The sequence below is a fragment of the Eretmochelys imbricata genome, chromosome 3, assembly GCF_965152235.1.
Source record: "Eretmochelys imbricata isolate rEreImb1 chromosome 3, rEreImb1.hap1, whole genome shotgun sequence".
Taxonomy (NCBI): Eukaryota; Metazoa; Chordata; order Testudines; family Cheloniidae; genus Eretmochelys; species Eretmochelys imbricata.
The window spans coordinates 115,219,805-115,241,806 of record NC_135574.1 but is presented as its reverse complement, the minus strand read 5'-3'; the positions used below and the strand labels follow the sequence as shown (position 1 = coordinate 115,241,806).

Sequence of the window (22,002 nt, the reverse complement as noted above, 5' to 3'; positions counted from 1 at the left end):
ACAATGGTAAGGAAGAGCCCTTGAAGCACTGCACTGCTGAACTGAATGTACTTTTCAAAAATACAGCTTTGTTTTGCAGCTGAAAGGTTTATTTCGTTTTCTGCAGCCCTGAAGGGATAGATTCTGTTTTGTTATTGAGCTGGTGAAATGGCAGCACTGTCCTAGTTATAAGAGACAAGCTGTCGCCATGGTATCTTGGGAGAAATTCACAAATGGTATCAATATGGTGCAGGGGTCGGCAACCTTTCAGAAGTGGTGTGCCGAGTCTTCATTTATTCACTCTAATTTAAGGTTTCGCGTGCCAGTAATACATTTTAACATATTTAGAAGGTCTCTTTCTATAAGTCTTTAATATATAACTAAACTATTGTTGTATGTAAAGTAAATAAGGTTTTTAAGATGTTTAAGAAGCTTCATTAAAACTTAAATTAAAATGCAGATCTTATCAGTTTAGTATAGCGGTTCTTTACCTGGGGTGCGAGATGCCCTTTCTGGGGGTGCGAGACATGCGAGATTTTTTTAGAAGGTAAATCATTGAAAACACAAATTAAGCACAGGCACATAAGAACAACTACTTTGTTTCATCAAACTTATGTATTTATTAACATTATACATTTTTTAACAATTTCTGTAATATACAAAGTTTTTAAGTTTAAGTTTTTAAGCTAATTGTAGTGTAATTTTTGATAAGGGGTGAGAGAACATATTTTAAGAACTCCAGACCATCAGCAGGCTGAGCGGGGCCAGGTGTAGTGTATTAAATTGCTCCCCATAGGAACGTGCTACTGATGGTGTACTACTTACGGCTGCCTGTCCTGATGCTCTGAACAGCATGTTAGGGGACGGAGAACAGGGGTGGTTGGACAGGCGTGGGAGTCCCAGGGAGCCTGTCAGGGGTCGGGAGTGTGGATAGCGGGCGGGGCAGTCAGGGGACAGGGAGCGGGGGGGTTGGATGGGTCAGGGGTTATGAGGTGGGCAGTCAGGGGACGGAAAGTGGGCCAGCTGTTTAGGGAGGCACAGCCTTCCCTACCCCAGTGTAGTGTATTAACATTTCTCCCCGTAGGAATGTGCTACTTACGGTGTACTACCTAGGACTGCCAGTCCTGGTGCTCTGCAAGCAGCACATTCCTATGGGGAGAAATTTAATACACTGCACCAGCAGACAGAACCCCAGCCCGGCAGCGGGCTGAGCGGCTCAGCCTGCCGCTGGTCTGGGGTTCCATCCACCGGCTCCTGCCAGCCAGGTCCCGGCTGCTGGTCCCGCTCAGCCCGCTGCTGGTCTGGGGTTCCGTTCACCCAGGCTGGCAGTGGGCTAAGCAGGGGCAGCGGCCGGGACCCGGCTGGCAGTAGCGTGCCAGTAAAAATTGGCTCTCGTGCTGTCTTTGCCATGCGTGCCGCAGGTTGCTGACCCCGATATAGTGCATCTTGCAGTGCAAATACAAACTCTCACTTTTCCATACAGAGGGAGAGAGGCTTGAAGAGAAAAAAGCCGCTTTTACTTTTTTCGGCTCAAGACCACAGAGAAAGGACGAAGTTACAAGAAACAATGAAAAGGGACAGAGACCTGATTGGTGGTGGAGGAAGTGTGGAATTAGATATTAGATGACGATAGCGTCAAGGAATCCTCATCACTGGAGGTTTTTAAGAACACATTGGACAAAACACTTGTCAGGGATAGTCTAGATTTACTTAGTCCTGCTATAGCGTAGGGGGATAAACTTCATGACTTCTTGAGGTCCCTTCCTGCCCCGTATGTCTACAGTTAATCTCAATATTCTCTAATATGACTGTGCACTTAAAATTTCAGGAAAAGGAAAGTGTTCTAGACTTAATAAAAATCATTTGTCTGGTGCAATAAATCTACACAACACCTTAGAAATACAATTTAACAGATTAGATTTGAGATTGATTTTAAATATTTATGGCTAAATATGTCTAATTCAAATTGGCTGAAAACACATTTAATTCCTCTTGAGATCAATTGTGTTTGTTTTATGTATATGTAATTTGTGTAACATGGTTCTCAAAATTTTTTCCGAGATTTTTGTGTACATTTTTCATCTGTTTTTGCTTTGTGACATTTGTGTGTATTTTCTACAGGTTATGTTTCCAAATATAATGTCTGTATATTTTCTGTATATTTTCCACAGGAATCCAGTCTCCTTCTCTATACAGGGAATGAGGTAGCCGTAACATATTTCTTTTTATCCTCCTCATTCAATGTGTGGCCACAGGCATGGTTTACCACACACTATCCACCTTGAGTACAGAATTACTCATTTCTTTTTTTTATTACACTTACCATAGTAGTTTCTAAGTGCATCACAAATATTCATTAATTTATCTTTATGACATCCCTGCAGAGAGGAGTTTTTACAGATGGAGAATTGAGGAAGAGAGAGATTAAGGGCAAAATTTGCAAGCATTTGTGGTGGGTGGCTCAATCACTGGGCAGCCAGCTTGAGACACTGACAACCTGATTTTTCAGAAAACTTAGCATTTTTGTCGCACTTTATATGTTTTCAGCACTGTACAGATATTTATTAATTCATCATTACAACACCCCAGCGAGGTAGGTGGGTGAAATACTATGACCCCATTTTACAGTTGGGGAAATTGAAATGCAAAGTGACTTGCCTAGGATTCAAACACAGGGCCTCCTTTTGCCTAACCCATGTTCACTCCTCAGACCATACTGCTAGGGGTTTTAAGTAGCTGCAGCTCTCACTCAATTCATCTGCAGTTGCGAGAGCTCAGCACTTTTGCAAATCAGGCCCAGGAGTCTCAGGTTAGGCACCCATAAAAGTTCATGACCACCTGGGAAAAGTTTGGTTTAAGAGACTTTCCTAGCATCACACAAGAACTCTGTGGCAGAGGCAGGGATATAATCCAATTCTTCAGAGTGGCATTCAACATCTTAACCACAATGTTATCCTTTCTCTTTCTGTGGCCCATAACCTTTTTCTCTACACGCATTCCTGCAATAAACGAGCCCCAGGAGTCTTACAGACACCACAGTCATTCTCTATGCAACCCTAATTCATTCCCACAGCACTGGTCATTCTATGCATTGAATGAAGTAGGGTCCTGTGGAAAAACCAGTATGTGATTGTGTAATTAACACATGAGCCATAATGTGTGCACACAAGAGAACCTAAACCATCCACAAAAAAGTGACATTGACCCAAGGTGCATTCTGGGCAATATTCACTCCTGGACCTGATTAAAGTTCTGATATCTCATAGCCCAGTATAACTAGGAGGTGTGGGGGTGTCAAGGTTCCTTCCCCACTCTGAACTCTAGGGTACAGATATGGGGACCTGCATGAAAGACCCCCTAAGTTTATTCTTACCAGCTTAGGTTTAAAGCTGCCACCACCAAAGTGTCTAACAAAAACAACAGGGGAAGTGCCCACTTGGAAATGTCTCCCCACCCAAAATATCCCCCCAAGCACTACACCCCCTTTCCTGGGGAAGTCTTGATAAAAATCCTCACCAATTTGCAGAGGTGAACACAGACCCAAACCCTTGGATCTTAAGAACAATGAAAAAGCAATCAGGTTCTTAAAAGAGAATTTTAATTAAAGAAAAAGTAAAAGAATCACCTCTGTAAATTCAGGATGGTAAATACCTTACAGGGTAATCAGATTCAAAACACAGAGAATCCCTCTAGGCAAAACCTTAAGTTACAAAAAGACACAAGAAAAGGAATATACATTCCATTCAGCACAACTTATTTTATCAGCCACTTAAACAAAACAGAATCGAACACATCTCTAACTAGATTGCTTACTAGCCCTTTACAGGAGTTCTGACCTGCATTCCTGCTCTGGTCCCAGCAAAAGTATCACACAGACAGAGAGGACACTTTGCTTTTCCCCCGCTCCAGCTTTGAAAGTATCTTGTCTCCTCATTGGTCATTTTGGTCAGGTGCCAGCGAGGTTACCTTTAGCTTCTTAACCCTTTACAGGTGAAAGGGTTTTTCCTCTGGCCGGGAGGGATTTAAAGGTGGTTAGCCTTCCCTTTATATTTATGACAGGGGGAGTGTCTAAAGTTTTGCTACATATATTTCCAAAGGACATACAGCATATGCTGCTAGCCCTGTATCTCTCTCTCACTCCCCCTCTGAAGGCTGCATAGTTGTTCTCTTCAGTGCTGAGTGAGTAATGCAGCCATGCCATCCCAAAATCGTTACAATACAATGTTTCTTTTATAGCCCCCACCACATACAAAATAAAAACTTTCAATAAGCAGAACATAAAGTCTTTGCGTTCGTTTTTCAGTAGTGCATGCTGGACAGATTTATTACAGTTATTTTGCTCATATACCCAAGAGATAAGAATACCTCAACCACACACTATTTGGATCCAAGTGCACTCACTTCTTAGTTTTGTACAATTTCCCCATTATAAGAAGAAAACAAAACCCTCTATAACAAAAGCCAGATAGATACCACAAAGCGCGGTTGGCAAGGTCTGAAAAGGATACCGTCTAAGCAAGTCCTGGCATTGCCAATCTGAATAGCATCACACTAGAACACTCAACTTACTAAACTCCAACTGTGGAACAAGGACACTTCAAAGTGTGGGTCAAACAAAATAGACAAGAAACATAAATGGAACAAAAAATCTTGAATGATGTAGTAATCATTTTCTAGGGTTAAATCAGATATTTCTTGTAAATCAACAATATGCAAAGAGGATAATTCAATTGCAACGTATTGGCTAAAAATGATCATAATTGCCATGATAATCACTCACACAGATCTTTTTTTATTTTCAGGAAGTATTAAATTTTTTTGCTTTTATGAAGAGACTATATGTTGTTATTTTATCCTCAATTTATCACATTGATAATTATGTTTGCCATATCAATTTAAAGTATGCTGAATAACTGTGTTTCCTCAGATATACACTTTGTGATAATTATTGGTGAATGGTGTGGCTAAAGCTATTGGTAAATGCATTAAAAACCACACTGGGCTGAGATTTGTGGGGATACACATTTGAGGAACTGTAGAGCTGATTTCCCATGTAGAAATTGCCTCAGAACTCCCTTCCAAACTATTCATAGTAGGGGCAACCAACATGTCACACTACTATTGGCCGGTGTCTCACAACCACCCTAAGTAACCTTCTAAACAGTTATCAAAGGCTTAGAGGACCCATTACAGCTGCTCAGGGAAGCATGCCACACAGAGCTGCTCCTTTTCCCCAGTCCAATTCAAATCACTGGGGCTTTTCCCCCCACAGAGTTTGTAAACTATGTCAGCCTGATGGGCTGAAAGGGAACCAGGAAACTCTGGGAGCACTGTCTCTGGGGCATCTAGCTCAGCTGGGGCTCATGGGGCTTGTAGGCTCCCAGCTCCCCTTCAGCCCACCTGCTGGAATTTCATTTTGAAATTATCAAAATGAATGTTTGATTTTTTTGCAATGAAACAGATTTCAGATTTCTGTCTCACTAAGAATTTTGAAATTTTTGGTTTTTGTCCCAGAACTGGAACCAAACCAAATTTTCAGAAACATCTGTGAAAGAGAATTACAGTTCTCCAGCCAGCACTTGTTGAGAAGTACTGACAGTGTCCTAGCAGCCTGGGAGACCGTCAGAAAGCTGGGATTCTAACCTGACTTTCGGTGTTCCCCTTAGGCATAACCTGGAGAAGGGTAGGAGACTCTAAGGTTAAGTAGAGCAACAGTGTGGTCCAGTACCACTGGAAATTCATTTTCCATTGTGATATAATTATGCACTTTACAACAGAATCCACTTTGCTCTGCCATTGGCTGTTTTGAGCCCACAGTTACCAGAACTCTACATTATTCAAAAGTTACTTTAGATTCTGACTAAAAATGACACTGTTAGGTAAGGTGGTATCAATTTTATATAATCACTTTTGGTAGGAGAACCTCTTAACAGAAATTAACATTATGACTTTAGAATATGGCTGTATGCTCCAGCTTGAATTTAAAATAAATATTTGTCTATTTTCTCTCATTTTAAACAGACAAAACATTCTGCAACCCTGCATCCCAAACTAAAGGGAAAAATCATAGGGAAAGGTTGCAGACCAAACTGGATGAACAGGTTATCAAGAGAAAGCAAAAAGCCTTCAAGTAATGGAAGAAGGGACAGATCAGCAAGGAAAACTGTCTTTTGGAGGTCAGAAAGCATTAAAAAAGAGTGAGAATTGCCAAAAGCCAAGCTGAGCTAGACCTTGCAAAGGAAATAAAAAACAATAGTAAAATGTTCTTTAGCCATATCAATAAAAAGAAAACAAGGAAAGAAGAAGCAGCACAGCTAAATACGGAGGATGGAGTGGAGATTAAAGATAATCTAGGTATGGCCCAACAAATACTTTGCCTCAGTTTTTTAAAATGGGTAATGAGGAGCTTAGGGGGCAGTGGCACAGGGCTAATAGGAACAAGGATATGGAAGCAGAAATTACCACATCTGAGTTAGAAGCCAAACTCAACAGCTTGATGGGACCACATCAGGAGGCCTAGATCAACTCCATCCAAAAACATTACAGGAACTGGCACATGAAAGTGCTAGTCTAATAGTAAGGATTCTTAATGACTCCATAAACTCAGGGGTCATACCCTATGTCATAAATATAAAGGGAAGGGTAAACCCCTTTCAAATCCCTCCTGGCCAGGGGAAAGCTCCTCTCACCTGTAAAGGGTTAAGAAGCTAAAGGTAAACTTGCTGGCACCTGACCAAAATGACCAATGAGGAGACAAGATACTTTCAAAAGCTGGGAGGAGGGAGAGAAACAAAGGGTCTGTCTGTCTGTCTGTATGCTGGTTTCTGCCGGGGATAGACCAGGAATGGAGTCTTAGAACTTTTAGTAAGTAATCTAGCTAGGTATGTGTTAGATTATGATTTCTTTAAATGGCTGAGAAAAGAATTGTGCTGAATAGAATAACTATTTCTGTCTGTGTATCTTTTTTGTAACTTAAGGTTTTGCCTAGAGGGGTTCTCTATGTTTTTGAATCTAATTACCCTGTAAGATATCTACCATCCTGATTTTACAGGGGGGGATTTCTTCATTTCTATTTACTTCTATTTTTATTAAAAGTCTTCTTGTAAGAAACTGAACGCTTTTTCATTGTTCTCAGATCCAAGGGTTTGGGTCTGTGGTCACCTATGCAAATTGGTGAGGCTTTTTATCCAACATTTCCCAGGAAAGGGGGGGTGCAAGTGTTGGGAGGATTATTCATTGTTCTTAAGATCCAAGGGTCTGGGTCTGTAGTCACCTAGGCAAATTGGTGAGGCTTTTTACCAAACCTTGTCCAGGAAGTGGGGTGCAAGGTTTTGGGAAGTATTTTGGGGGGAAGGACGCGTCCAAACAGCTCTTCCCCAGTAACCAGTATTAGTTTGGTGGTGGTAGCGGCCAGTCCAAGGACAACGGGTGGAATATTTTGTACCTTGGGGAAGTTTTGACCTAAGCTGGTAAAGATAAGCTTAGGAGGTTTTTCATGTAGGTCCCCACATCTGTACCCTAGAGTTCAGAGTGGGGGAGGAACCTTGACAACCTATGACTGGAGAATTGCAAATATAGTACCTATATTTAAGAAAGGAAAAAAGTGATCTGCAAAACTACAGGCCTGTTAGTTTGACCTCAATTGTGTGGAAGGTTTTAGAACAAAATGTTGAGAGAGAGGTTAAGAATAAAGAGGTAAAAGGTAACAGGGATAAAATACAACACAGTTTTACAAAAAGTAGATCATGCCAGACCAACCTGATCTCTTTCTTTGAGAAGAAAACCAATTTTCAGGACAAAAGAAATGCAGTAGATCTACTCTATCTGGATTTCAGTGAAGTATTTGATACAGTTCCACAAACAAATGATTAATTAAATTAGAAAAGATGTGGGTTAATATGAGAATTGAAAGGAGGGTAAGGAACTGGTTAAAGGGGAGAGTATAGTCTTCATGCTGAAAGATCAACTGTCAGGCTGGAGGGAGGTTGCAAATGAAGTGCCTCAAAGATCAGTCTTGGGACCAATCGTATTTAAACATTTTCATTAAAGACCTTGGCAGAAAAAGCGATAATGTGATAATAAAATTTGTGGATGACACAAATTTGGGAGGTATTGCCAATATGGAGAAGGACCAGAAATATCATACAAGAAGATCTGAATGACCTTGAAAACTGAAGTAAATGAAATGGTATGAAATTTAATTGTGTAAAGTCATGCATTTAGGGACTAACAACAAGCAGGATGGAGCGAGGCTGTTCTCAGTGGTGGCAGATGACAGAACAAGAAGCAATGGTCTCAAGTTGCAGTGTGGGAGGTCTAGGTTGGATATTAGGAAAAATTATTTCACTAGGAGGGTGGTGAAGCACTGGAATGGGTTACGTAGGGAGATGGTGGAATCTCCATCCTTAGAGGCTTTTAAGGCCCGGCTTGACAAAGCCCTGGCTGGGATGATTTAGTTGGGGTTGGTCCTGCTTTGAGCAGGGGGTTGAACTAGATGACCTCCTGAGGTTTCTTCCAACCCATATCTTCTATGATCCTATGAAGGCTGAGGGGAAATATGATTGCTCTCTATAAATACATCGGAGGGATAAATGCTAGGGAGGGAGAGGGAGTTATTTAAGTTAAGTGCCAGCATTGGCCAAGAACAAATGGATATAAACTGGACACAAGCAAGTTTAGGCTTGAAATTATACAAAGGCTTCTAATCACCAGTGGAGTGAAGTTCTGGAACAACCTTCCAAGGGGAATAGTGGGGGCAAAAAACCTAAGTTATAAGATGGAGCTTGATAAGTTTATGAAGCGGATGGTATGATGAGATTGCTTACAATGGTATATGGCCCATCTACAACTGTTATTTGCAAATATTTCCAATGCCCATAGATGGAACACTAGAAGGGGAGGGCTCTAGTTTCTACAGAGAATTCTTTCTAGGTGTCTGGCTGATGGGTCTTTCCCACATGCTCAGGGTCTAACAGACTGCCATATTTGGGATCAGGAAGGAATTTTCCATCAGGACAGATTGGTAAGGTACTTAGGGGTTGCCACCTTCCTCTGCAACATGGGCCACAGGTCACTTGCTGCTTTGAACTAGAGCAAGGATTCTCAGACTGGGAGTTGTTACCCCTCAGGGGGTCATGAGGTTATTTATTACATGCAGGTCACAAGCTATCAGCCTCCACCCACCAAACCCTGCTTCACCTCCAGCATTTATAATAGTGTTAAATATATATAAAAAAGTGTGCCTTTAATTTATAAGGGGGAATCACACTCAGAGGCTTGCTGTGTTAAAGGGGTCACCAATACAAAAGTTTGAGAACAATGGAACTAGAGTAAATGGTGGCTTCTCTGTAATTTGAAGCCTTTAAATCACGATTTGAGGACTTCGGTAACTCAGCTAGAGGTTATGGAGCTACTATAGGAGTGGGTGGGTGAGGTTCTGTGGCTCAAATGCTAAGGAGATCAGATTAGATGATCGTGATGATCTCTTTTGGCCATAAATTTAAGGTGGGGTCAATTTTCTGTAATCGCTTCTGGGAGTAGAGCCTCCTTTAACAGAACTTATCATTACGGCTTTAGAAAAGTGCTATATGCTTTAGCCTGCACTTAGAACACATATGTTTCTATTTTCTCTCATTTTAAATAGATGAAACCTTCTGGTCAGAGATGCAAGATCCTTTCTTTTTGTGCCTTACTTCTCAGCTTTATTTGGCCATTTCAACCTCAAGGTCTTTACATACATTCTGACAAATTTAGCCATGCCTTTGCCATCCCTTCCCTTAGTTTTACCACCTAAACAGGAATGTTTAAACTCCAGTTCTAAAACTAAAATTAGAATCACCCCTTGACACTATGAGGGTTGCTTCAACTACTGTCATCACCTCCTCTCAGATCTTTTTAATACTAATCTTGACCCACCCCGACCCCCAATCCATCAAAAATACTGCCCAAATCATCCTTCAGGTCTGTTGCTTTCAGTATATCAACTGCTTTTTGAGTCAATTCCCTGGCTACTTTTTGTACTGAACAAGTTTACACTGTCTGTCTTTGCCTTAAGGCTGTACATCACAAATTCCCCGTCTAATTCTCTGATCCAACCTCTTTTCACATCCAAACAACAACTGAAATCAAACAGGTTTCAGAGTGGTAGCTGTGTTAGTCTGTATCAGCAAAAAGAATGAGGAGTGTACACACACACACGCACACACAGAGAACATGAAACGATGGGTGTTGCCATACCAACTCTAACGAGACAAATCAATTAAAGTGGGCTATTATAATCAGGAGGAATAATTAACGGTTTGTAGTGGTAATCAGGATGGCCCATTTTAAAGAGTTGACAAGAAGGTGTGAGTAACAGTATGGGAAAAAATTAGCAAGGGGAAATAGTTTTTAGTTTGTGTAATGACCCATCCACTCCCAATCTTTATTCAGGCCTAACTTGATAGTGTCTAGTTTGCAAATTAATTCTAGTTCTGCAATTTCTTGTTGGAGTCTGTTTTTGAATTTTTTTTGGTGAAGAATTGCCACTTTTAGGTCTGTAAACAGCAACAGTAATTGAATTACTACATTAAATAATAAAAGTGTTTATGTGAACATGCCACTTACCTGAATTGAGCAGGATGATTGACTTAAGGCACACAAATTCCTCCCCCTGGAGATTCATCACACGGAACCGAGCAGCAGTGGCCAGCAGCATGTCAAAGATCTCCACCATGCCCTCTACGCACTTCCCTTGATTCCTGCAAGAATGCAACCACAGAGCAAGCTATTCACAGATTTATCCAAACAGCAAGATGTTTTTTATCCCCAGATCCTTCCACTACAATTTGACTTCTTAACTATCAACTCCATTCTGATTGCGTAGTGCTTTTACTCACTATGCTTACTGTGCACCAACGTGTCTAAGCAAAGTGGAAGGTAGTTGAGGATAAGGGCCAACATCCAAAGTGAAAATATAGAGATGTTTATTTTTCCAAAAGAGTTGCTAATTACTTAATGGTCTGTACACCAGTAGGAGTCATCATGCAGGTTAACTTCCTGTGAGCAAACCATCTTAAGAACAAAGATTTTTTTTTTAAAGATATTTTCCTTGTTTCTTTTCCCCCTTATTGCTTTGATTCATTTGTCTTCTCTTTTTCTTTAATTTTTCTTTATGCTTCACAGTACTTCTCCCTAATCTTTTCCTGTTGGCATTATAAACTAGTATTCTGACATGTTACTCATATTTCTCTTACATTTGTGTAATGATTCAGGAGTCCCTTATTAGTTAATGGCACTCATGCCATGACATTATATGATTTTGTTTATCTCAAGACAAAGCTCAGTGATGCTGTAAAGCATCCAGCCAGCCCACTAACAACGGCATTTAATCCACGACCCACTGTTCACAATGACAGATTTTGGGCAATTAAATCAGGTGGTTCAGATGCAGTCAGAGTAGTAGTTATCCTAAGTGACTTTCCTTTATGGGATGCTATTGATGGTTGTTTGCATTTCCCTCACTCAGGTACAGCTGAGCTAATCTGAGTCAGGAGGAAGAATGTATGGAATTATACAGAGAACAGACATTCTCTAACCCGCTGGACCAATGTCACACCAGGTGCAATTCTACTGACCTAATGGCATGGCACCAGGGATGAATTTGGCCCTGTGAAACTAAGTAGTAATATGTCATTGTTATAATGCAAAGAATTACTGAGTTTGCCACTAGAAAGAAAAATCCTTACCAAGTGCAAAAGGTGATCAGATAGTAAATAAAAAGACTAATTTTTCTTATTCCTCTGCAGTTTAGTCCTGCAAACTCATTTTGAATTCTGCAAACTTCAAGAGGTTGTACAGGTATAATTGATTAGAACTTTATTAAAAAAAAGAAACTGATAAGGGACAAGGTCGAATAGAATCTTCAGATTACTATCTGTTAGCTACTTGTCTGTGTAGTCCTAACAGGAATAAAAATAGATAAAACTTATTTGAATGTATCCGAATTTAGAACTATGAGTGCTCATGTGAGCACATCTGTTGATTAAGAAGAGGTCAACTTTACATAACCAGTTTTTGAGTAAAACAGTATTTTAAAGATCACTACTACAGAAAACTGCAAAAAACATTTTAAATCATGTGTATATTCAAATATTACTTATTTCAGTGCTCCAAGGGTAGACAAGACACTTGTGAATCTTCTAGTACCAAAGCAAGTAATTGCAAAGCAACATTAACTTCTTTCAGTGAAGGACAGTTTAAATGACAGTAGTTTCTCACCTACACCAATTAACACCGCAGTTTTCTGACATAGTAGGAGCTCAGTTACTATGGTGATAAGCACAGAATAAAATCCTAGATGGAAAGATATTCAAGTGGGTACTCAAAGAAAGAGACAGACTACTGAGGAGGGTTCAGTCTAAAATCAGTTATCTTTAGTCTGTTTATTTACAATGCTCCAGCAAGATCGTGCCAAACCAACCTGATCTCTTTCTTTGAGAAAGTAACAGATTTTTTAGACAAAGGAAATGCAGTGGGTCTAATTTACCTAGATTTCAGTAAGGCGTTTGATACCGTGCCACATGGGGAATTATTAGTTAAATTGGAAAAGATGGGGATCAATAAGAACACTGAAAGGTGGATAAGGAATTGGTTAAAGGGGAGACTACAACGGGTCCTACTGAAAGGTGAACTGTCAGGCTGGAGGGAGGTTACCAGTGGAGTTCCTCAAGGATCAGTTTTGGGACCAATCTTATTTAATCTTTTTATTACTGACCTCGGCACAAAAAGTGGGAGTGTGCTAATAAAGTTTGTGGATGATACAAAGCTGGGAGGTATTGCCAATTTAGAGAAGGACTGGGATATCATACAGGAGGATCTGGATGACCTTGTAAACTGGAAAAAGAAAAGGAGTACTTGTGGCACCTTAGAGACTAACCAATTTATTTGAGCATGAGCTTTCGTGAGCTACAGCTCACTTCATCAAACTGGAGTAATAGTACTAGGATGAAATTTAATAGTGAGAAGTGTAAGGTTACGTATTTAGGGATTAATAACAAGAATTTTAGTTATAAGCTGGGGACGCATCAATTAGAAGTAACGGAGGAGAAGGACCTTGGAGTATTGGTTGATCATAGGATGACTATGAGCCGCCAATGTGATATGGCCATGAAAAAAGCTAATGCGGTCTTGGGATGCAGCAGGAGAGGTATTTCCAGAAGGGATAAGGAGGATTTAGTACCATTATACAAGGCACTGGTGAGACCTCACCTGGAATACTGTGTGCAGTTCTGGTCTCCCATGTTTAAGAAGGATGAATTCAAACTGGAACAGGTAAAGAGAAGGGCTACTAGGATGATCTGAGGAATGGAAAACTTGTCTTATGAAAGGAGACTCAAGGAGCTTGGCTTGTTTAGCCTAACTAAAAGAAGGTTGAGGGGAGCTATGATTGCTCTCTATAAATATATCAGAGGGATAAATACTGGAGAGGGAGAGGAATTATTTAGGATCAGTACCAATGTGGACACAAGTACAAATGGATATAAAATGGCCACCAGGAAGTTTAGACTTGAAATTAGACGAAGGTTTCTAACCATCATAGGAGTGGAGCTTTGGAATAGTGTTCCAAGGGAAGCAGTGGGGGCAAAAGATCTATCTGGCTTTAAGATTAAACTCAATAAGTTTATGGAGGAGATGGTATGATGGGATAATATGATTTTGGTAATTAATTGACCTTTAAATATTCATGGTAAATAGGCTTAATGGCCTGTGATGGGATGTTAGATGGGGTGGGATCTGAGTTGCCCAGGAAAGAATTTTCTGTAGTATCTGGCTGGTGAAACTTGCCCATATGCTCAGGGTTTAGCTGATCGCCATATTTGGGGTTGGGAAGGAATTTTCCTCCAGGGCAGATTGGAAGAGGCCCTGGAGGTTTTTCGCCTTCCTCTATAGCATGGGGCACGGGTCACTTGCTGGAGGATTCTCTGCTCCTTGAAGTCTTTAAACCACGATTTGAGGACTTCAATAGCTCAGACATAGGTGAGGTTTTTCGTAGGAGTGGGTGGGTGAGATTCTGTGGCCTGCGTTGTGCAGGAGGTCAGACTAGATGATCATAATGGTCCCTTCTGATCTTAATATCTATGAATCTATATGGAATTGAGGCAATGGGCTAAACTCAACCTTGGTGTATGTGGATGCAACTCTGTTGAAATTAATGTTTGCATCTCCTTACACAAGAGATTAATTTGAACCAAGAAGTGGAGTTTTCAGTTATGCTGGCCAGAAAACAAGAATTCTGTTTGGGGGCTGGGGGTGAAATTGAGGTTTTGCAATTTGTTTTCATTCTGCGTTGAACAAAACCATGACTTTATGAGATTTTTTTGGTGAAATAATAATAAATAAATAAATAATAATAGAGACACACACATATACACACACCCATCCCAGAATAGCCAATGTCCAGGGCACTCACCTAGGATGGACTTGAATGTAGGTTTCGCACATGCCAAGTGAGTCCTCTAACCACTGAGCTATAGGCTATTGGGGGGCAGAGGAAGAGATGGCAGAGGGGTGGGTTGTCTCTCAATCCCTCCTATTGGAGCTGTTCCACTTTGTATAAATAAATATTTATGGATGGAGCAGAGGAGGACGAGGAAGAGCAAGAGCGACTCTATAGCCTGGTGGGCAGGGTATTTACCTGGGAGGTTAGAGACCCAAGTTTAAGTCCCTGCTCTGAATGAGGCACTCATGTTCCAGGTTAATGCCCTAACCACTGGGCTATTGCCTATTCTGGAGCAGGTCTCTCTGTCTCTCTCAAAATTCTAGTTATCAGTCACTTCATTTCAGAGCAGCAAGAGCAGCTAAAACACAGAGTGTGGTCATTTGCAAAAGCAGCTGCTGCTCAGCCTCAGTATTGAATCACTAACATTACAGCAGCAAGACTGGTGAAACTGCATGGGTAAAATAGTGTGGAAAGTCTTACATTGGTACGCTAAAATGTACCTCTCTGTATGGACATCAATAAAGTGAAAAGAAAAGAGGTGTTAAAGATTTTCATGAACAAATGAAAATAATTAGTAATGCAAAGCAAGGGGTAAATGATACATCCAATGAAGTGAGCTGTAGCTCACGAAAGCTTATGCTCCAATAAATTTGTTAGCCTCTAAGGTGCCACAAGTACTCCTGTTCTTTTTCCGAATACAGACTAACACGGCTGCTACTCTGAATACAATCCATGCTTTCCCTCAAATCTCTACTTCTCGTTAAAATGTAATTCCTCAGAAAACAAATCCCTTGAATCATTACATGAAGTTTTATAATAAGACAGGTATCTTGTTCTGTTCAGCTTCTTTGTTTCTGGCTGAGCAGCTAGTGGTTTTGTTAAACTGGAGCAGGATTAAACCTCCACATGTAGAACTGTGCAAGGTTTCAGAGGAGCTAAAATCTTTATTTCAACAGTTTGCAAATTCCCAGATAAAAATGAGACAAGAATTATGGATAGCTAGCAATAAGAAAAGGATTTCAGTATGCACTGGCTATTGACATATTCTAAAGAATGTTTCCATTGCAGACCATTAAGGAGGCTGTGTAAGAAATATATTTGCTCCTCAAAAGCCATCTAGCTACTATCAGCCAGTTTTCAGCTTAAAGCACCTAAAAACATCACAGAGTCTGGACTGATTCTGAGATTTTCACATTACTGTTTTCAATGTATATTTCTTGGCAAAGACAGATTTTTAAGGTGCGTCAATGAGCTCTCATTTTAAGGAGAGGTTTCAGAGTAACAGCCGTGTTACTCTGTTTCACGGCTGTAACAATTGTTTCATGATCTCTGTGTGTATATAAAGTCTGCTGCAGTTTCCACGGTATGCATCCGATTCATGATCTCTGTGTGTATATAAAGTCTGCTGCAGTTTCCACGGTATGCATCCGATGAAGTGAGCTGTAGCTCACGAAAGCTCATGCTCAAATAAATTGGTTAGTCTCTAAGGTGCCACAAGTACTCCTTTTCATTTTAAGGAGAGAGTCATATGATTCAACTGAGAGGAAAAAAATCTTTCAATAGCAAGCAATATACTTTGATCAATCAGGTACCCTACTGATAACGTTTTTGTAAAGAACTTCATGTGTAACGATACTGACCTATTTAGATATTTTAATGGCTATTAGTTCACACGCTCAATATTTCAATCAAGGATGTCTTGTCAAGTGGCTCTACTGTAAGGCTAAAACTTTAGATTACTTTGGCCTCAGCAAAAATCTTACATATTTATCATTTAGTTATTTGTCTATGGAAGAGAAGAATGAGGGGGGTTTGATAGCTGCTTTCAACTACCTGAAAGGGGGTTCCAAAGAGGATGGCTCTAGACTGTTCTCAGTGGTAGCAGATGACAGAACAAGGAGTAATGGTCTCAAGTTGCAGTGGGGGAGATTTAGGTTGGATATTAGGAAAAACTTTTTCACTAGGAGGGTGGTGAAACACTGGAATGCGTTACCTAGGGAGGTGGTGGAATCTCCTTCCTTAGAAGTTTTTAAGGTCAGGCTTGACAAAGCCCTGGCTGGGATGATTTAATTGGGGATCGGTCCTGCTTTGAGCAGGGGGTTGAACTAGGTGACCTCCTGAGGTCCCTTCCAACCCTGATATTCTATGATTCTATGATTTGCAACACTATGGCCTTAATTTTCAAACTTGTATCTAAAAAGTACTAAATTCACATTTAAGCACCTACCGAAAAATTACCTGAATTTCACAGATTCTGAACACCTGCAGTTCCCATTTACTTCAATGGCAGCTGAGGATCCTACAGACTCTCCGAAAAGCCAACTTTTTAAATTAGGTGTCAATGTAGGTTTAGTGTCTAACTCTAAGTTCCCAGATTTGAAAATACTGGCTTATGAGACTTGTGCCTTATTCACAGAGGTTCCCACTGAAGTCAATGGGAGCTGCAGGTGCTTAGCAGTTTTGAAAAAAATCTGGCCTGTAGTCTAATATTGCCAGGATGGCCAATAGGATCTTAATGCTCTTTGCTGATAAAATTACCCTGCTAAAGCTATAGGAGATAGATCAATTAATATCTGTTCCAGAAGAGAAAAGAAGAAACTTCTCTGTAGAGGACTCTGTGCTATTTGTTTGTTTCATTTCAGAGATCCTTTCAGTCACAAGGATTTTTAAAGTTTGACCAACTGTGCATGCATTAGAAGGCTTAGAGCATAAGACATTAATAAGACACTCATATGACAGAATTTATGGGGAAGAAATTATGGGATGTCTGTATCTTGGTTTAGGAAGGAAAGTGAAAACACCAGTGAATATTTGATTATTCACTGACTCCCTGCCCACTCAAGATTGCTCTCCTCATCTTCAGGAACCCTCATGATCCCAATATATCTCCATGATTTCATCTCTCCCTATGCTCGCTGTCACACTTCCCAACATAACTGCACCTCTGACCCCTTCAATGCCTACTTGAGAGCACACCACACAGCAATCACCTATCTCAGAGTAGAGTGCAACAATCCTCTCTCTTCAGACTGGGGACTTAGACTGTAGACTCCTGCAATTCACTGTGATCACCTCACCATATCTGACCTCAGTTCAGCGCCTGCATTTCCACTCTTTCAGGGGCAATAATAGGGTTATCAATGACCATCAGCTCTGATAGAAAAGTGCTATTTGTTCTGAACAAAAGCAATTCGGAGAAATCATATCATAAAAAACAAACAACTTATTTGCTTTTCTAGCTTACCAGGTAGTCAGCCATCTTCTACATGGAGCCCCTGATAGGATTAGTGTACTTCAAGCCCTCTCACAGGGCCTGTCTCTGGTCATGGACTCGTGCCAGTTCTTGGATCAAGTGTGAGTGACACCCTCTTTCTAAGTTAGGAATGTCACTTTATAAACTTTCAGGTATTTTGCATGTTAGGCCTCTTGAGCTATTTCCAGGGAATGAAACTTCAAAATGACTTGTTACCTACATTGTTTTCGGTATTGGATATTTTCGTTAATTAACCCTCATTGACATTAGTTCCTGCCAGACACCTCCTTTATCTTACCCCTTGAGACAGAAATCCAATCTCAATCACTTGTAAGCTCATAAATATGTATCAAACACATAAATGTTATAATAGTCTTTGCATAGACCATATGTCTGTGGCATCAGTGTATCTCCTTATAATACACTTTGGAAAGATGCAATATTCAAAGTCTCATATATGTTACACCCCCCTTCTCCAATTTTGACTTATATCAGTGATTGCTCTTTTGCTGCTACCACAGCAATTATTTGGTGAAGTCTGCTCTCTTCCCTCCTGATTCCCCATCCCTTTTTCAAATGAAGCTCAAAGCTTCTACCTGTTCTGTGTTGCCCAAAATCAGGAAGCTGTAATTCATACTTGCACTCCCTATTACCAACCTTTCACATCTCTCATTTACTTTCCCCTTAGTATTGTGGTAGCTGGCTGTTGCACATTGTGAGATATTGATACTGTTAACACATCCACTGTCAGAGGTCTCCTCTGTTGCCTTCCATTTTTCCAACAATGAATAAGAGTATTATCAAACATTTAGAGCTTGAACATCTATTTAAACCAGTGTAGGCTAAGTATAGCACACCATGGGACATGATGTCACCTTACCTGATCACTCTTGTTACAGTGTGTATGGTAACACCCATTGTTTCATGTTCTCTGTGTGTATAAAATCTCCCCACTGGATTTTCCACTACATGCATCCGATGAAGTGAGCTGTAGCTCACGAAAGCTTATGCTCAAATAAATTTGTTAGTCTCTGAGGTGCCACAAGTCCTCCTTTTCTTTTTGCAGATACAGCCTAACACGGCTGCTACTCTGAAACAAGTTAAACTAAGTGACAAACTTGAAAGTCACTACTTGAACTCTCAAGTTGCTATTCTTTACATTGTCATCCCTACTGATTTTGTCAAGAGCAGTGAAAGCAGCAGTTGTCTGTTTACTCTGAAATGAGAGACCTGAATTGAGAGACCTCGTGGAGGTGGTTTTTTAGTGCTCTGGGAGAGCTCTCTCCCAGCACACTGCCATGACTACACAAGCCACGTTAAAGCAGCGGTGTAGACTAGCCCTCAGAGTGAGGGATTTTCGTCAGATACTTATAAATCCCCAGTGTCACCTGATCCTTTATTGTTATACAATGGTAAAAAGAAGGATTTTAAGTGAGTGCTTGGAGAGGTTCATGGAATGATCTAGTTCCAGCATTTATTTATTTATTACTAGCGTTGAGCCTTTTAACCAAGCATACAAATATGCAGCCAGCACCTGAGTACAGAATAAAAGCCTTTACATCACCCTCTTTCAAGATGATTTCCTCTGCAAGGACAGTGGCAAAAGGTTTCTATTTGGACTACTGTGGTTGGTGCTTGTGCTTCAAACTGGCACTGAGTGCAGATGTGCACAAAATGAAAAAAAGGTAACTGAGCATGAACTTTTCATTTTTCAAAAAGCTCTCTAGTTTTGGTTCCAATTTAATTTTGGACAAAGATTTGGAGGGAATGGAGATTCTACTTTATCCATAGTGGTCTGTTCATCCCGAATACATTTCCCAGTCCTTTAATACACCTTACTTCTAATCCTCACATTTCTATTTAATTAGACATAAATAACAAATGTATTACATTCATCAGTCACATCCTATGTATGGAAGAGCTTTTTTTCCAGGGACACGAATATGGGTAGAGGGAGCCTGAGGAGATGCGGTGAGGGGATCAAAGCTACTGGAAAGATATTTTCAGAGCTGATTTTCCTCGGCATTTGTTGCTTTTTAATTTACTAGGGATTTTTTTCAGTTAATATCTCAAGCTCTAACCGCAGCTCTCTTTTGTTGTTCAGACACCATTAATATTTTTATCAACTTCTGCAAAAGCATGTGCCAATAGAGTCATTGTACGAATCACAGTCTAAGAATCACTAGCAGTATGGTGATTAGAACTGGGCCCAAACTAATAGGTGGAATAAAGTCTGCTTGCCCCCAAATTGTGAGGAAGTTTAGTTTGGCTCTTTGCAACTCTAAACTTTTTCTCTAAGAGGCCAAATTGGAGCATCAGTTCCAAACTAACCTCAAACTTTGGAGATGTTTGGATTCAAACCCTATTTTGGGTCCATTTTTAACTCTGCCTCAGGATGCTATAGTATGAGATGTCATTTGGGGAATGTTGTGGTAAATACCCTTTAAGTTAAAAAGAAATAATTAACCTGTACAATCCATCAGTATATTTATGTAGCAACTATCACTGTAGTAACTAGATGGCAAACACAGAAAATTATACAAGAGGATACACTAGCTGCAACTACCATAAAAGCACAGTGACTCATTCTCAGCCCAAATGGGAAATATCAAAACAGCAGCAGCAAAATGCATGAGGATTGGGAGCAGATGATAAAGCAATTCAGAACAGCCATAATGCACTATATTATTTGTAAAGGATGCAAGAGCGGCCTAATATTAAACAAATATTACATGTATCTGTTTTGGTATTATTGTGGGGTTTGTTATATAATTACATGTGGTTAATTCAAGCAGGGGTTATTTGCATTTCCATAGGAGACAATAGCATCAGATGGTACTTAAAGGACAATATGGTTGTCATTCACTTTGAAGTTTTGAACTCTCATCATGCTGGGTTCAACTGTCTAGCTCAGGGGTTCTCAAACTGGGGGTTGTGACTCCACAGGGCTCATGAGGTTATTACATGGGGGATCAAGCTGATCACAATGTGGGGGTCACAAGCTGCAAACCTCCACCCCAAACCATGTTTCACCTACAGCATTTACAATAGTGTTAAATATTTTAAAAAAAGTGTTTTTAATTCAGGAGAGAGGTCACACTCAGAGGCTTGCTGTGTGAAAGGGGTCACCAATACAAAAGTTTGAGAACCACTGGTCTAGCTGGTAACCCCTGGAGGGTTGGAACCAAGCAAGAAAAACTGAAACCCAGAACTTGGGACAGATAAAAGGACAGCATCTGAAGACCAAGAGGGAGAGAGGAAGGCAGGGACTGCTGGGGAAAGGGTTGGGGTCTTGGATAAGCTAGATTTATCTGGGCCATAAGGTAAGAGACAGATGCATGTAGACTGTTCGGTTGTGTGAAAACTTCTCTCTCTTTTTATGCTTTGTTCCTACTATTGAGAACAAACAATACTCTGTTTAAAAAGATTGTTTCGGGTTATTGTATTCACCACTGGTCACAGCTCCCAAGGAGAAAACTTGCAGTGGTTGAACCCAGTCAGGTCTGCACAGGGTACATTAGTGCAGGGGACCAGTCAATAACAGGAGAATTGTGGAATTCCACCCTGAGAGAAGGGAAGGCCTGTCATCTGAAAGGGTGCACTCAGGGACTAGAGAGTGATCCATGGGACAGCTAGCCTGAACCATTATTCTCCTTGATACTAAAGGAAAGGAATTTTATAGAAAACCAATAAACGTCTTTACTGTAGTAAGAATTAATTCCTTCGTTACTGAAGTAAAGGCTATGCATATTTCTGATCTACACATGTGGCATTATGCCCCACTGCAGTTCTCAATAGCAACTGCCTCTTTCTTATAGCACTGTTCTGAAGAGATGCTAACATCCCACACAAAGGTTTGGATCAACTGTGGGCCATAACCTATGTGAATGCATTTTAATATCAGTTTAGGGGTTAAAAATGTCTCTTACTGCAGAATAGGAATCCATACCTCATTAGATATTATGGAGATGAGTGCTTTACAAATGCAAATAAATACATAATTAATAATTTGTTTAGCAATCATTTTTCACTCAGTGGTAGCATTATTTGGCACTGCCATATCAGTGTTTGCTCTGCTATACACTTAACTAATGGGAGAATAAAGCAAATGAGCATTGGACATGATCATTCCCCTCTATTTGGCATTGGTGAGGCCTCATCTGGAGTACTGCGTCCAGTTTTGGGGCCCACACTACAAGAAGGATGTGAAAAATTGGAAAGCGTCCAGCGGAGGGCAACAAAAATGGTTAGGGGGCTGGAGCACATGACTTATGAGGAGAGGCTGAGAAAA

General features: G+C 40.4%; 1 protein-coding gene across 1 annotated transcript in view; it reads right to left on the bottom strand.

The window, feature by feature from the left end:
• Positions 1-22,002, bottom strand: part of ESR1 (estrogen receptor 1) — a 187,850-nt gene that overhangs the window by 4,586 nt on the left and 161,262 nt on the right. Inside the window, exon 6 of the mRNA XM_077811795.1 lies at positions 10,585-10,718. Coding sequence (XP_077667921.1) covers positions 10,585-10,718 — 134 coding nt within the window. The remainder of the gene's footprint in view (positions 1-10,584; positions 10,719-22,002) is intronic.